The sequence below is a fragment of the Camelus bactrianus genome, chromosome 18 (assembly GCF_048773025.1).
Source record: "Camelus bactrianus isolate YW-2024 breed Bactrian camel chromosome 18, ASM4877302v1, whole genome shotgun sequence".
Lineage (NCBI taxonomy): Eukaryota > Metazoa > Chordata > Mammalia > Artiodactyla > Camelidae > Camelus > Camelus bactrianus.
The window spans coordinates 4,989,639-5,006,277 of NC_133556.1; the positions used below are offsets into that span (position 1 = coordinate 4,989,639).

The window sequence follows — 16,639 nt, forward strand, 5'->3', positions numbered from 1 at the left end:
GCCCTGCGTCCCCTCCTCTGACCTCAGAGGGCCTGCCGGTGGCCTCTCTCTTTTTTCTCCCTGAGCTGCCAGCTTTGGGAGGTACCATAGATGTGCACTGTGTCTCTCCAGTGTGTACATGGCTTTTATATCTTTGATCCCCGGCAGCTATTTGCTGGCAAAGAATATACTATTTGCTATACTGTTTGCCACCCTGTGTGTGCACATCCTTAGAAACGTCGGTTGTCCCTGAGTGGAGACCTGCTGTTCCACCCCGTCAGGTTCTCAGACCTGCAGAAAAGCAGGAAGGAAGTTTGGTGATGGGTCTTTTTTTTGTTTATTTTCTTGACACTGACCGTGATCCCAACTGTGACTCTTACAGCACAAGGCTGCTGTGGTCCAGTAAAGCCAGCATCTTAGACTGAAATAGCATGTGTGCCTTTCTCCTCCCCACCTTTCCCAAATCTGGATTGCTCATTGGTGCAGACTGGCTACTATGAAAGTACTGTTAAGTGACTTCTTGCTTGCTTGGTTTAGTTGGTGATGTATGCAATGGATATTTGTGTTCCAGAGTTCATTCCGTGCATGGACAAGCTGTTTGATGAATCCATACTAATTGGTTCAGGATATACTGCTCGGGAGACTCTCAGGTATGATACGAAACTTCTGGTATCTGGTTGATTAAATGCAAGGGCCAGTGGATCCTGGCACTTCATGTTGTGAGCGTTTCAGCCAATGTTGGATTTAGAATTCCAGGAATTTTTGGAAACACCTTAGAACGTTGCTTTTTGTGCTTCAGCTTAATTAGAGTAGTTGTTTTGATTTAAATTGTACGTAAAACTATCGGACTAGCTTTAGTTTTTTTTTTTTTTCTATATAATAAATGTATCTTTTTATTTAAAAAGAGTATTTGGTAATCTAAGACAAAAGCAGAGAAAACCTTTTGGTCCTACACAAGAAGATCAGGTAACATGGCTAATAATTTGGACTATTTCCTTCCAGTTTTTATTTCTTATGCATTTTATAAAATGAATGTAGCTGCGACAACATTTATTTTTTCTAAAAGGGAGATTAATCATCCTTTACAATGTAAATGAATCAACAATTAGTAGTTTTTTGGTTCTAGTAAAGGAGGTGTGATGGATCTTCTGAAAAATATGCAGAATATTCTGAATATGTATCAACTGTTCACTGTGTTTTCTATATGAAATACTATTATAAAATATGACTTAGACGGTCTTTATAACTTGGGGGTTGAACCCGTCTGTATGGATATTAGCTCAAAACCCTCCAGTGGTTCCTGTTGCCCTCAGACAAAACCCAGACTTGCCCGCAGCCATGACCCCAGCGGGGTGTGGCTCTGCTCTCCCTGTCTGACCAGCTGCGGCTGCGCGGCCTTGGCCGCTCCTTGGCTGCCCCAGGCAGTTCCCACTCGAGGCTTTGACCATCCTGTTTCCTCCAGCTGGAAATCTCCCTGGCTTTTTGCCTGAGATCCCTTTTTGTCCCTGAGGTCCCAGAGCCGATGTCACTGCAGAAGGGCTTCCCTTGGCCCCCAAGAGCAGTTCCCCTGCCCGTCTTGCTCCTGGTTCCTTTGTCCATCTCTCACAGCACTTAGCAACTTGCATAGTTTATCTCTTTACTCATTTATTTCCCCTCCTGTGAATAAGCTTCCTGAGGACAGGGGCTCTACTTGTGTCACCATGGCCTTCCTGGTGCCTTGCCAAGTGTCAGGTGCGTGGCAGGTGTCCGAACATTTAGTGAGTGAAAGTACTTGACAGCGCAAACGTCATTGGAGCTCTATTAAATGTCTGGTATATGAGGTATTAATTGACACGTACTGTTTATCTTTGAGCAACAGAACTCATTCAGTGCACTCATAATTGTTTTAACATCAAATTAACTAGATGTGCAAATAATAAACATGACGTGTATGAAGGTAACCTTTTTAAATTGGAAAGGAAAGATATAAGCAACAAGATTTGAGCCTTTTAATTTTGTAACTGGGAGGAAGTAACATGGGGGAACCTGGGACCACACAAAGCATGTCCCAGACAGTGGTGGTCCTGGGGCCGGTCATGGTAGAAAGGGCGGCCTGCAGACATGGCCTGGGGGGACGGTGAGACACTAACCAGCAGAGAGGTCTCTGCCCGCAGGCCCCTCGCCTACAGCACGCTGGCCGACCTCGTGCACCACGTCCGTCAGCACCTGCCCCTCAGTGACCTGTCCCTCGCTGTCCAGCTCTTTGCCAAGAACATTGATGACGAGTCCCTGCCCAGCAGCATCCAGACCATGTCCTGCAAGCTGCTGCTGAACCTGGTGGACTGCATCCGCTCCAAGAGCGAGCAGGAGAGCGGCAACGGGAGGGACGTGCTGATGCGGATGCTGGAGGTGCCGCCCCCCGCGCCCTCGTCCCGCTCCCCGCTCAGCTCATCCCGGTGCTTTACTGGCGAGATTGCCAAACTTGAGCCCAGGTGTTTAGACCACCTGGGTTCAAATCCCCGCTCCCCCATCAACCAGCCAAGGGTCCTTGGGTGGGACGCTTCACCTTGCACTGGTCTGCTTGTCTTCTAAGCAGGGTCATCACAGTGTCTACCTCATAGTGTGCTTGTGAGAGAGAAATAAGATAATGCTCCTGGCAAGTAATCACAAGAGGTATTTTCTGGGCCACTGTAGCACAGTGCTAAGTTATCTGTGCACGTCTCTGGGGAGATACCCAGTGCTGCCTGGATCCAGGGGTAAGGTGTGATTCCCGAGGCCAGTGTGCGATGGTGTGGACCATGGAGCACCCTGGGTCACATCCAGGCCCTGCTCATAGGCCAGTCACTCAGCTCTGAGCGGATGCTTCACGGGTGAAATGGAGACAGTGAGACTTGCTGTAGTGAGTGTGGGGGAAAAGCAAACCAACTTTAGCAGGTGGTTGTGGAGAGTTGGTTTTCTGTCTTCTGAAATGTTGTCGGCCTGTTGAAGAGGAGTGATTTTTGTCCCCCTCCACTTTCTCTTCCTGACAGGTTTTTGTTCTCAAGTTCCACACCATTGCGCGGTACCAGCTGTCTGCCATTTTTAAGAAGTGCAAGCCCCAGTCGGAACTCGGAGCCGTGGAGGCAGCTCTGCCCGGGGTGCCCACTGCCCCCACAGCCCCGGGCCCCGCCCCCTCCCCAGCCCCGGTGCCCACCCCAGCCCCGCCCCCGACCCCGACCCCCGCCACCCCGGTGACCCCAGCCCCTGTGCCTCCCTTTGAGAAGCAAGGAGAAAAGGATAAGGAGGACAAGCAGACGTTCCAGGTCACAGACTGCCGGAGTTTGGTGAAAACCTTGGTCTGTGGTGTCAAGACAATCACGTGGGGCATAACGTCCTGTAAAGCGCCTGGTGGTAATTCCACTCTTGGTTATTCAGACAAATGATGTTTTTCGTAGAGTGGGTTTTATTCGCACTCACTTACCATGCTGTCTCTTTTCCAGAAGCTCAGTTCATTCCCAACAAGCAGTTACAGCCCAAAGAGACTCAGATCTACATAAAACTGGTGAAGTACGCGATGCAGGCTTTAGATATCTATCAGGTAAGGCTGTGCCCTCAGGCCAGGCTCTGGGTGTGGAAAATACCTCTTAGCAGCAGGATGCCAGTGATGCAAGGGTCTTAGCGATCTCGTTTGGATGGGGCGGTTCCTTCCCGGGTTTGCTCTTGTCCACAGGGCTGCGTTTATGGTGAGACTTCTTTTAAGTGTCAGTGCATGTTGGGGGGGGGGGGCGGTGGTGTAAAGGGAATGCAAAAGAAACAAGGTTTACATTTACGAAATTTGTTTTTGTTTTGAACACATAACGAAGTTTTTTTTTTTAATTATTTTCCAAAATTAACATGAGAATAGAGAATTTAAAAGAACTTAGGGGGCAGGGGGGCATTTATTGTCTAATTCAGGCACTCTGTTCTACATGTGCAGCTGTTCTAATTATGTAATTATGTAATATTCAGAGATGTTTGGTTTTAATCCCTGTGGATTTTTCCCCCCATGCTAGGTCCAGATAGCAGGAAATGGACAGACATACATTCGGGTAGCAAACTGCCAGACCGTTCGAATGAAGGAGGAGAAGGAGGTCTTGGAGCACTTTGCTGGTGTCTTCACAATGATGAATCCCTTAACGTTCAAAGAAATCTTCCAGACTACAGTCCCTTATATGGTGGAAAGAATCTCAAAAAATTATGCCCTTCAGGTACGAAGTTCCTTCCTTATGTTCTTTCAGCACTGGCTCTCAACTTCTTTATGTGTTGAATACTTGGTATTCCTTTTATTTTCCAAGTAATGTGCCTAAGGATGCTGCCTGTAGAGCAAAATTTAGAGAAATATTAGGCTGCAGTAAAAAAAAAAAAATTTCAAAGGATCAAGATGCTTTGGACTAGTTCCTCTCATAGTAAAAATTAAATGTGTTAGATGTAGGCTCTTGGTAGTTGATGGTGAACTTGATAAAATGGCAGATTAAGTACTTAAAGTGGACTGCTCCACTCAGCGCTCAGTAAATCTTATTTTTTCCCTTTGGTGGATAATTAATTTCTTAGAGTGTCTGATACAGACTTGATTTTGTATTTTTGGAAAGGTCATTACTTTTCTTGAGGCTGCTTTAGAAAAGGGATTATTTTTGTCACACACGTTTCTTGTGTTGCCAGATTGTTGCCAATTCTTTCTTGGCAAATCCTACTACCTCTGCTCTGTTCGCTACAATTCTGGTGGAATATCTCCTGGACCGCTTGCCAGAAATGGGCTCCAATGTGGAGCTGTCCAACCTGTACCTCAAGCTGTTTAAATTGGTCTTTGGCTCCGTCTCCCTCTTCGCAGCGGAAAATGAACAAATGCTGAAGGTAAACTCACTTAGCCCCAGGCCGTGCTTTGTGTTGGTTTTGCTGCTGTTGTAGCTTTTTAATTTCTTTCCATTTGGAACAGAAACTGCAGTGGCTCTTTTTATATTTGTAAATATTTTAATATTGAATTAATAAGTATATATAGCACGTCAGGGCCAAGTGTGAAAAACATTTCACGTATTTCTACAGCAGAGCTCAATCTATGTATCTGCTGACCTAAATGAACCCTCAAGAACTCTCATAGTGGGCAGGGGGTTGTCGTTAGCTCTGCCACGACTGATTTCCTTTTTCAATAAACTCACTTCTTATGTGGGTCACACAAGTGAGACACAGGAGCACATCGAGCTCATTATTATTTTTTTAATTGAATGATACAAAAGAATCCAGGAAGACAAGATGTCTTAGCTCTCAAATCCAATGCGAAACCATCAGCTGTGTAACAGTTCCCATCACGTCAGCCACCGTCCACAGCACACCTTCTCTGAGGCAGCACATAATAAACACCCCATTTCAGGACTGTTCATTTTTCAACTTTAAATCAAGACTTCTAATCAGTTGTGTCCCTTTATTAAGATCATCTGGGAGGAATGTGTCTCCTGACATATTTATACATGATTGATCCTATATGTATAAATTTTCCTCATCAGTAATTTGATTCTAGCCACTGGCAGAAGGCTGTGCATGGTTACGTGACCCACTAAAGGCAGCAGTGGGTATAAATACCTTATAAATATTCTCTTCCACTTATGGCAGAACAATTTCTGTAGAAGGTTGAATATTAACATTAGTCATGTCTGAAGAGAGGTGTTTTCCCATAGGGGAGAATCCGAGAGTGGAAACCGGATCCGTTTTTCCTGAAGTAAATATATGGATGGTTAGAAAAAGCACCAGTAATGTGTGCTTTTATGTGAAGTTTACTCTGGTTTTCTCAGTTGTATAGTAATTAGTTATCAACAATCTTTACTTTACTTTTGTGTTAGTATAAAAAGAAAGTAGTCAGATTTTTTAAATGATACGAAATGTTTAATTATAATTTTTGTCTACATTATTTGGTATCTTCAGATAATTCAGTTTTTGCCACTATTAGGGACAACCATGTAGAACAACCACCACCAAAAAACAAAACAAAACCTAATCGATTAGTCAAACCTAAGGATGAGATGTTGGAATATCATTCAAAAAGATACTCAAAGAACAATTTCTTGAAACATTTTGTTGCGAGACTAATACAGATAGTTGATTTATCTGTGAAAGAAATGCACCATGCCATACACAGTGACAGACTAGCCTGTCAGTGACTGCGCAGTTCATAGTCCATAGTTCACCTTAAATACACCTGCAGAAGAGTTCACATCAGACTCAACCTGTTACAGGTCAAATCTAGGATTTTAAGTACAAGATAAAAAGCTGATCTGGCTTACAATGTTGATTAAAGTTACTCTGAGCTAATGAAGTGTTTTTTTATGAAAGAAATACCGTATGAAAACATTTTTTGACCAAGTTTTCCAAAGCATAATAATCTCAGATGTCTTTTGAGGCTCTTCCAGACTTTGCATGTGTAGTACTTGATTGTGAAGTTTCAGTTCCTTTCAGTTGCTTTTTGTGTTTTGATAGTTAGGAAACAGGCTTCTTTCATCTTGTTTGATTGTTGAGTCTCATGCAAGAGTGACTGTGTTCACAAGACCTGCGGAGCTCACAGACCTCTGGTTCCTGCTGCAAAGCGTCTTCTTGGCATCATGTACCTACATAGTGAGATAGGAGCCTATTAAATACTTCTTTCACAGCCAGACTGGTGGTGGAAACCAACATATATTTTAAGATAAATTAATTTGAGTCAAATACAGGTTGGAAAGTTCTTGTTTTGTTGTTCCCTTTAGAATAAGTTCATCAGAATTACCTTCCATTCCTGGTTTATTTTTGGTTTTTTTTTTTTTTTTTTTTTTTTTAACAGCGAACCCGCTCACTTAGAGCCTGTTAACCTGCCTTTTCTCCATCCTGCAGCCTCACCTGCACAAGATTGTGAACAGCTCAATGGAGCTGGCCCAGACTGCCAAAGAGCCCTATAACTACTTCCTGCTGCTTCGGGCCCTATTCCGCTCCATCGGGGGAGGTAGCCATGATCTCCTGTATCAGGAATTTTTGCCTCTCCTACCAAACCTCCTGCAAGGTCAGAGCTGTGGTTTTGGTGACCTGTTAGTCTGGTGCATGTGCATGGGTCTGGCTGCCCTTGGTTGCTGGGGTTCATCCCCTACACCTGGTGGAGGGTCATTGTGAGGGGATGTACATGTGTGTCCCTTGCTGTGTGTGTGTGTGTGTGTGTGTGTGTGGCCGTCCCGGTGTCCCGCTCTCTTTAAAGGCAGTGGATCTTTAAAGGAATGAGTTCTTCTTCCTTCTCAGAGTTGAATGGGGAGCTAGAAGGTTTTAGTTACGCCAGTTAGAACTTTGTAGTATTTGGTAAGCAAATCTAGAAAGTGGTTTCTAGTGGTTTAGTAAGATCAGGGATCTCTAGATTGAAAGAAAAGCAGAACAAGAAGGGAAAAAGCAAGTTATAAAGCTAATATAAGCTTTATATAAAATATATAGAAATATATTGTTATTTATTTATTTTAACAGAGGTACTGGGGTTTGATCCCAGGACTTTGTGCATGCTAAGCACACACTCTACCACTGAGCTATACCCTCCCTGTTAAAATGTAGTTATTATTATTTAAGTTTAATTTTTATGGGGTAGGAAATTAGGTTTATTTATTTATTTTTAATGGAGGGACTCAGGATTGAAACCAGGACCTCCTGCATGTTAAGCAGGCGCTCCACCCCTGAGCTATACCCTCCCCTCCAGAATGCTTTCATTCCTGTGTAATTAAGATGCTTTCAAGGTGTGTAGCTCAAGGGGATCTTGAGTCCAGTGAAAGATTACAGGTGTGGGCAGATTAGAAACACCGTCCCAGGAATTTTTTTGTAAAGGTGAACTCTCAGTAAGGAGTTCAATCTGTTGTATTTTCTTTATAAATCCTTTAAGAAGAAGCCATTTACAAGATAATTTGCCCAGGAGGCAGCTGGGAAATACCTGACCATGTTGACTGTGATGCGGCCCGAGTCCCCCAGGCCAGGTGCTTAAGGCGGCCCGCAGTCCAGCTCTGTTGTGTGCATTTGGCCCCGCCTCCCGTCTTCCCCTCTGCTCCGACCAGTCTGGTTCCCCTCCCTGCACTCCCCCAGGCTTGTTTCTCCCAGCTGGTTTTGTTCATGTGGGTCCCCTCCTGGGAGCTTAGCCCTGCCTTGTCCACCTTCTTCGGATTCTAAATCTGTGCTGCTACTCTGACGCCTTCCCGGACAACTCCTCTCTCTTCAGCCTGAACTGCCTGGGACACACCTTGTTCGGGGGCCACTGTTACTTTTCTCCTTCCAGCTGGTCTCTGAGGTTCCATGGGCAGGTCCCGATCAGACATGTCTCACTTAGGAAGGAGCTCAGTAAATACTCAGTCACCCTTGGGAAGAATAGGGAGATTGACTTTAAGAGAGGAAAGCTCCTCTCCATTTATAGAAAACAAAAGTGGATTTTAAAAAATGTTTATTTTAGAGCATAGACATCAACTGTGGTTTATGGGAAGCCTGAAAAAACATGCAGGTGGTTAATCGCAAACTTGAGATGGACGTGTCGTCTTGGAGTCTTTTGTCTTTAGACTGGGCTCCTTAATAGAATAACACGTTTTTCCAAGCGTTGATGTATAACACTGATCAGTCCTTAATTTAATCAACGTTAAGTCATTACTAGAAATTACAACTTCAGTTATAATGTATACTAATTACTTGCAGCCTGCTGTTGTCACTATGAACGTGACAGGCAGAAGGGGTCATGGGTACATTTACAGAATAGATTTAGTAAATATAGTAATTGTGAGGCATAGAAAGCGTTCTGTCATCGGGTTGACACGCACCTAAAAAGGTGGACCAGTTACTCTGTACCATCCTAGCCTGTACTGCGCTGTACGCGCTGTAACTTCGCGTGTGTCTGGGAGGCTGCGCCCTCTGACGGCCCCCACCGCTGTGTGCAGGGCTGAACATGCTGCAGAGCGGCCTGCACAAGCAGCACATGAAGGACCTCTTCGTGGAGCTGTGCCTCACCGTGCCCGTGCGGCTCAGCTCTCTCCTGCCCTACCTGCCCATGTTAATGGACCCCTTGGTGTCGGCTCTCAATGGGTCCCAGACGTTGGTCAGCCAAGGCCTCAGGACTCTGGAGCTGTGTGTGGACAACCTGCAGCCCGACTTCCTCTACGACCACATCCAGCCTGTGCGCGCAGAGCTCATGCAGGTAAGTCTGCGTCCTCGGACTGCCAGCAGAGGGCGCCGGGGGCTCCCGCATCTGAGTTGTCATGAGGATTTCAGGCTGTCAGTTTCAGAAGTGACAGCCAGTGTTGAGCTCTCCCTGCCCAGTGGTGGGCTTCCTGCAAGATGAACTGGTGTAGCTTTCAACTTGCTTTGTGAGTCTTCTGACTTATGAAAGATACAAAGAAATACTGCAGGTATCGTGTGAATACTTGTTAGGCTGACCTTTTCAGAGGGTGCTGTGGTGCCACGTTCTTGTGAGGTCGATGGCTTGTGAAAGCAGGAGTTCAATGGCTGCTCTTGCTTCCAGGGAGAGCCCTTCTTTATCCGGGAGAGATCTTGAGTTGCCCAGTACAGAGATGCAAACGCCTCAGCACAGGCTAGCTGTGTGGCCCCCCCCAAAGGAAACAGCAGATAAGAAAGGAGGTGGTTTTGAAACCATTTTGTATTTTCTGGTCGTGAAAGTTCATTGTCATATATCAGGTGTTTCCTTCATGTTTTGTTGATGTCACTGATCTGTAATGTGGTTGGTAATTGTTAGAGGTTCACGCTGCCCCTTCAGTATAGAGTATTTGGCCCCAGGTGGGGATCCGAATGGCAGCTTTCTGCGACGGGCACTCAGTAACTCCTAAAGTCCTGGAGTCTCTGGACAGTGGATTGGAGACTGCAGACTGGCCTTACCTGACAGTCCTTAAACTTAGCTCTTGGGCTCCATCTGGGTGGGAGAAGATGGCCTAGGGCTTGGGTTGGAGCTCCAAGTCCAAGACCAGTCATTTGGAGGTGTGTGTGGCTCTTGGGCCTGAGCAGTACTGCTGGCTCTGAAAGGCAGACCATGGGCCCGACAGGAGCCTGGGTGAGCGTCACGTGGCAGGTTCTCGGGCCCCTGGCCACTCTGTGGGGCAGACAGCCCAAGGGGGAGACACAGTCGGGGCTGCTGCTTGATTCTGGGGGCACAGTAACCCTGCCTTCTGGACAAGTGGCACAGTACCATCCACCAGTGAAACCCCACGAGCACAGGGAGATGGGCTGCCCCTCCTGGGGAGGTAAGCAGAAGCCCCCTCTCCTGAGGATCATGAGCTTTGGGTGGGCCAGGTGGAGGGTGAGGAGGTGACCAATCTTGGGCTACATCTCTCAACAGTCAGGAAGGGGGGAAGCTTCTTTGGACCTACAGGAACATAAAAGAAGCTGGAATTTTGCTTTAAAGAAAGTTCCAAGATTTTACGTTGCCTGTTGCTAGACGCTAATACCTGGCATTGTAATAGAAGGTGATATAAGAAAATAGATTTAAATAGTGAGCTATGGTAATTTTCAGGGCTATGACGGTTCAAATGAAAAAAATGTGGAAAAACTGACAGGAGTTTTTGGAACAGTTGAGTGCTTCTGCTTCTTACACCGTGAGTGCAGGCTCACAGTGACTCAGTTTTCCTCTGAGGCAGGTCTGTTTATGCTCCCTGTTCTCCAACTTTGCCACCCTATCTAATGTCAGGTTTGAAATGTACAAGATAGTTTACATATCATGTTCGAACATTACAAAGCCTGACAATAGAAGTAAAAACCTGAGAATGCACCATCCGATCGAAGGTCAAAAACTTTACCAGCATTTTGCGTTTTCCTCTCTGCTCCTCCATCCCATTTTGTATATTTGCCCAAACAATAATACATTGTTTAGTTTTCTTGCCTTTGAGCTCTGCAGTATTTATGATACGCTACCATTTGCATTCCAGGAGTGTTAAAAATCACTTACATATGCGTTTTCTGTAAAGGCATACAGTTTCTCTGGAAAGATACACAAGACTAGTAACATTGGTTCCCCGAGAAGGGAGCTGTGTGTTTGGAGGACGGAAGAGTTTTCACCATAGAGTCTTTCATGAATTTTGAGTTGTGATTTGTGAACCCTAGGAGTGCGTTGCCTCGGAGGGTTTTGATGAAAGCCTGTTGATTTTTAGGCTTTATGGCGCACGTTACGCAATCCTGCTGACAGCATTTCTCACGTGGCCTATCGCGTCCTTGGTAAATTTGGTGGCAGCAACAGGAAGATGTTGAAGGAATCCCAGAAGCTGCACTATGTCGTGACTGAAGTTCAAGGCCCCAGTATCACAGTGGAGTTTTCGGACTGTAAAGCATCTCTCCAGCTCCCAATGGAGAAGGTAAATTTGGGAGTCTCTGGGAGTTTCTTAAAGATATTGTTCAGTTTCATTTTAAGACCTTTAATTTCTCTTTGAAAACATGGAAATAAAATGTGCTTTTGGGGAGGGAATTTCTAACTCAAGGAACAGCAAGGTTTATCGGGGCCCAGCTAGTTCGGCATGGGGTTCCCATCAGGCCAGGAGCCAGTGGGCAGCGTTGCCCTGGGGACTTTGCGCCCTTGAGCCTCTTCCCTGATGTCCCCCCCCTCCCCGCACTTAGTCTGATGCCCAAGGGCTGTACCTCAAGTGTCATTTAGAACCAAGTTAATCCTGATCCTGTCTCATCCCCGTCACTCCCCAGTACCAGCTCTTCTGTTCTCTGTCCAGACACGGTTCCTTAGCCCGCTGGGGTCTCTCCAAGCACCAGTGGATTTACACCACAAAGCCCTGCCTTTGGCGTACTTCACCGTCCTGTTCTCTGGGGGGCAGGTAGTTGGCTTGTAGGTTACATTGATTCTTAAAAATAACACTTCTCAAATTACCCCTCCGTGACTTATTGCTCAGTCCTGAGCAGATCAGAGGCCGCAGGGGAGCTCAGACTTGCAGGCTGGGGGCGACGACGTGAGGAGCCCTTGTCACCTGTGCTGTGCTGCCTGGCCGGGTCTGGGGGCAGGGCCTCTGTCCCTGTCAGCCCTCTGCTTTCTCACACGGGGCTGGGATACATCTGTAATCATCAGCGCGGATTAGGTCTTTGATTTATAGGCATGTGATTGTCTTTAACATTAGTATCTTAGCTGTTAAAGGCTTCAGATGATTTTTTTGTGATTGTTCCTCCCCTGCCTTCCTGGTCAGCCTAGTGAATAGGATACAATGTGTATGTAACTGTTTAGGGTTTCTGAAAAAATGACGTAAACTCTTATCTTTTAAGGAGAGAATTTAGTAAAAGCTTAGGAAAGCCATCTTTTAGTTTTGAATTGAGATGCCTCAGATCTAGGTTAATCCAGCAGATTTACCACAGGAGACCTTCTCAGTGCACTGAATTTCTGGAGTCTCCTGTTGGCTATTTAAGCATGAAATCAGCTGATTCCATGTGACATTCAGTTTGAACCATGCAGTTCTTATGTTGTAACATTTCATCGCCATCTGGGGAGGTTTCCTTGTGAGTACCCATCCGCCTGTCTGCAGGCCCACCGTGCTCTCGCCCAGAGGAAGTGTGCATCCGGTTCTTCAGGGCGCTGCATGTGCTTTCAGCGAAATGTTTTCAAAATCATGTGATTTCAGGACAAACTCCAGTGTTTGTGTTTCTTTGCTGTAGGCCATTGAAACAGCCCTCGACTGCCTGAAGAGCGCCAACACCGAGCCCTACTACCGGCGGCAGGCATGGGAGGTGATCAGGTGCTTCCTGGTGGCCATGATGAGCCTCGAGGACAACAAGCACGCGCTCTACCAGCTCCTGGCGCACCCCAAGTACGTCACACCCTCCCTCTGTGCCAGCGCGCACAGTGTCTTGCTGCAGGAAATTCGGGATGGAGTGGACCTCCCAGCTTTCTTAATGTTATCAGCATGTTCCTTTAAGTCAGGAAAATGGCCTATTATTTGCCCAGCAATGCTTCTCTTGGCTTTTAGAGAAGATGGAGAGAACTTGGGTGCTCGAGAGTTAGGGTTTCTCAGTCGTGATCTCCCTCTGTCATTGCGTCTTCCGTTAGAGTGTGAGCTTCAGGAATCAAGGTCACGTCCTTTCCCTTTGGCTCATGGTCACATCCACAGCGCTGGCCACATGATAGCTGTTCAGGGATCTTGGGCTTTTCCGTCCGCAGTGAGCCTTTCATTCCCCAAGTCTCTGTCTTGCAGTGTTTGTATTTTGCTCTTATTCTTTAAGGGTGTGTGACCTTTATGTAATGACCTTTTCTGATAATATGTGTATATCATCTTTCTGTGTTATGTTTCAGGGAAGAGGTTTTTCCTCTGTATCTTCACATTTCTCACAGCATCGAAGATAATGCCAGCTATATAGTAGGTGGTCAGTTGTTAAAAGGGCTTTGGAGAGAGAGCAGTCAAAGATAGCCAGGTACTCAGGAAAGTCAGGCAACATGAGTATGAGCCCCAGAACCAACAGAAAGTAGAAATAGACCTGCACAGACTTCGGGTATGAGGATCACCTCAGTGAGGTTATAACTGAGCTTTTGCTGTGTTTAAAATAAATGAAAGACAAACTTGAAAGTCCTCCAAGAAATTACAAACCTTGCCCAAGCAGATTAAAGGAAAAAAGGCACAAAGAGAATCTTTAGCTGAGAGATGAGTCAAAAGAGATTATCCAGAATGTGTACAGAGAGAGAAAAAGATGAAAAATTCGAAAGAGAGAGAACGAGTGTGAAGAATAGTGTGAAGTAGAACAGTTGGTTTGAAGTCCCACAGGGAGAGGAGAGAAAAGGAGGCAGATAGTACTTGACGCTGTGGCTGGGAATTTCCCAGGACTGAAGATAAAAAAACACCAGTGCACAGATTCAGAATGATTGGTGACTTTAAAGCAGGATGAAAAAAGAAATCCTCACATGCACGCATCAAGTGAAACAACTACATATCAGAAATAAGGAGAAAATCTTGAAAGCTAACAGAACAAAAAAGATAGATTACCCTCGAATGAATGATAGCTTGGCAGCTGTGAAAGCCACTGGACAGTGGAATAAGTCTCCAGTCTGGAAGAAGACAGCTGCCAGCCTAGAATCATATATCCAGTGAATATAACTCACAAATGAGGGTGAAATAGAAATGTTTTCAAATAAAAGAGAAATCTCCCCCCAGCAGATCCTCACTCAGGTGGAATGAAAGTTCCCCAGCGGAAGATCTGAAACAGGAGCAGGAATGAAGAAAAAACAAAATGGTGATAGGTTGACACATGTACTTTGGGTGCAGCTAAGGCTATATTTAGAGAGAAACTTGTAGCCTTGAAAATCATTGTAGACTGGAAACAATCCAGACGTCTGTCATCTGGTAAGCAGATAAGCAAACTGTGTGTGTGGATACAGTGAAATCTCAGGAGTAGCAAGGACTGAGCCACTGACACATGTTCCAGCATAAACCGATCGCCTCCAGCACCAGGCTAAGGGAGAGAAGCCAGACCCAGGGCTGCATGCTGTATGATTCCATTTATGTGAAATTCTAGGAAGGACGAAGCTGTAGAGACAGAAAGCAGCTCAGTGGTTTCCCTGGGTGTGGGGATGGAGATTGTCTTCTGGGGATGACAAGTTTAAAATTGGATTGTGGTAATGGTGGCACAACTATATAAATCTACTAAGACTCACTGAACTGTAAAAGTGAAATGAATTCTATAGTGTGTAAATTATACTCCATAAATAATCATAATCATAATAGAAAAGAATAAATGTTAAAGAGCTAAATGCTTATTTCAAAAGTCAGATAAAGTGTAACAGGAGAACAGAAGAAATGAACAAAAGAAGAAAACATGCAAAGAGTAGTTCAATAAATCCAAAAGTTGGTTGCTTGAAAGAGGAATGAAATTGAAACACCTCTGACAAGACTGACTTAGAGGAAGGAAGAGAAGACAGGAATAACCCATGTCAAATAAAACAGGCAAGGGCACTCCAGACATTTCAGACATTTAAAAAAAAAAAAAAACAGCAAAAGTTCAATGGAATACATAAATTCATAGAAAAATAAAAAGGCCTCTGTCTTATGATGTGGATATTTTGAAGCATACAGACCAATTACTTTGTAGACAATCCCTAGGTGGGTTTGTCTTTGTCCTCATGGTTTGGTTCCAGCTGTGCATGTCTAGTAGAAACTCCTAGGAGTGTTCTCTTGACCCACTGACTACAAACTTTCATGATGAAGTTTGTCATGTTTGAGTCCAGGTGTTGCTGAAATCCAAGCAGGGCCCCTCTGAACAAGGGGAAAGCGGGCCCGCTGAAAAGAAGTAAGTTGTAGTGGACTCCTCAGCTCAGGACTTCGGTGCCGTAACGATGGCTTTAATTTTTGTCTTTCAGCTTTACAGAAAAGACCATCCCCAACGTCATCATATCGCACCGCTACAAAGCACAAGACACACCAGCTCGGAAGACGTTTGAGCAGGCTCTGACCGGGGCGTTCATGTCTGCTGTCATCAAGGATCTCCGGCCCAGCGCCCTGCCCTTTGTGGCCAGCCTGATTCGCCACTACACGATGGTGGCGGTGGCCCAGCAGTGCGGTGAGTGGGCAGGGGACGCGGTGCTGTGAGTTCTTCAGGGCATGTCAGAGGTTCGGTGGGACGTTGTGTTTCAGAGAAGCTGAGTTTGGCTGACCTGCTTTTCGCTTACGTTCCGTAGTTTTCCACTTATTCCATGACAGAGATAGTTGGTGTTTCAGCACTGGGTGCTGTAGCAGCTTGTAAACTTACCAAGGTTCATCTATAAAGTACGCCCGGTTTAATATTTCGTCCCTTTGGTTTTCGTGAGACACGGGGGCTGAGTACTTTTGGACCCTCTGCGTGTAGGACGGGGACAGTTTGTGTCACACTCAGTGCTGGTGCCCTCTCCATGGCGAGGTTCCCCAGACCCTCTCGCCCCACCCAGCCCCATCACCTGCTCGCCGCCCCTCAGCCGGCTCCCCCGTCTCCCGGGCTGTGCTTCCTCTGCTCCTGGCACGGTCCTCCATGCCCTTCCCCTGCCTGGGAGCTCCTCACCTCTGCTTCAGGGCTTCTCGGGCCCTGGGTGGTGAAGGACCAATGTTTTTGTCTCTGTTTTTATTTCTAATTCATTACCAACTGGTAATTTTGGAAAAGACGATAAAAATGTCACCGCACTGCCAACAGCTGTCTAAGGTTCTGAGCACTTAATCTCAGTTTTGCAGCTCCTCCCAGACCAGTGCCAGGCAGTGGGCTCGCACGCCTGCACGACACTTGTGTCCTTAGAGCCCCTCCCCTGGATCGACAGGCAGCTTTCTCCAAATGCTGCAGAGCACTGGCCGCTTTTAACTCTTCCTGGCCCTAGCAGCCAGCGCCATACAGTTTAACACGTGGTTGTTTCTCAGTGTTCCCGGCAGACCTGTAAGCTTCTTGGTGATGTCCTCGTGCCGGGTGCCTGCTGGGCAAGAGTTCGTCGTCGCCAGTGGATCGCTCTGTACGTGCGACGCCGTAGCCGGAGGCTGTTGCTTTTTATTGTCCCTTGTCTTTCAGGAGCGTCCAGAGCATCACCTGTCGTCATTCCCGTGTTGTGCCCCCTGACCTCGTCAGCGCCTTTTTAGAGGACACCACATTTTAAACTACTGTGGTTCTCATTTTAAACTAGTCCATCTCTGAAATGTGATTAAGAAAATCTTAAAATAATACAATGTGTCACGGAAAACATTCTGAAAAATAGCCTGTGTGC

At 46.0% G+C, this 16,639-nt stretch overlaps 1 protein-coding gene across 12 annotated transcripts in view; it reads left to right on the forward strand.

Moving 5' to 3' along the window:
• TRRAP (transformation/transcription domain associated protein) overlaps positions 1 to 16,639 on the forward strand; it is a 97,113-nt gene that overhangs the window by 19,538 nt on the left and 60,936 nt on the right. For 9 of the 12 annotated variants that reach the window (XM_074345694.1, XM_074345698.1, XM_074345700.1 and 6 more), the window contains exons 13-23: positions 551 to 629; positions 2,133 to 2,367; positions 2,988 to 3,348; positions 3,438 to 3,535; positions 3,990 to 4,184; positions 4,636 to 4,827; positions 6,829 to 6,994; positions 8,880 to 9,136; positions 11,097 to 11,297; positions 12,592 to 12,743; positions 15,281 to 15,480. In XM_074345694.1, coding sequence (XP_074201795.1) covers positions 551 to 629; positions 2,133 to 2,367; positions 2,988 to 3,348; positions 3,438 to 3,535; positions 3,990 to 4,184; positions 4,636 to 4,827; positions 6,829 to 6,994; positions 8,880 to 9,136; positions 11,097 to 11,297; positions 12,592 to 12,743; positions 15,281 to 15,480 — 2,136 coding nt within the window. The remainder of the gene's footprint in view (positions 1 to 550; positions 630 to 2,132; positions 2,368 to 2,987; positions 3,349 to 3,437; positions 3,536 to 3,989; positions 4,185 to 4,635; positions 4,828 to 6,828; positions 6,995 to 8,879; positions 9,137 to 11,096; positions 11,298 to 12,591; positions 12,744 to 15,280; positions 15,481 to 16,639) is intronic. The other 3 variants (XM_074345696.1, XM_074345699.1, XM_074345704.1) reach the window with 1 other exon arrangement.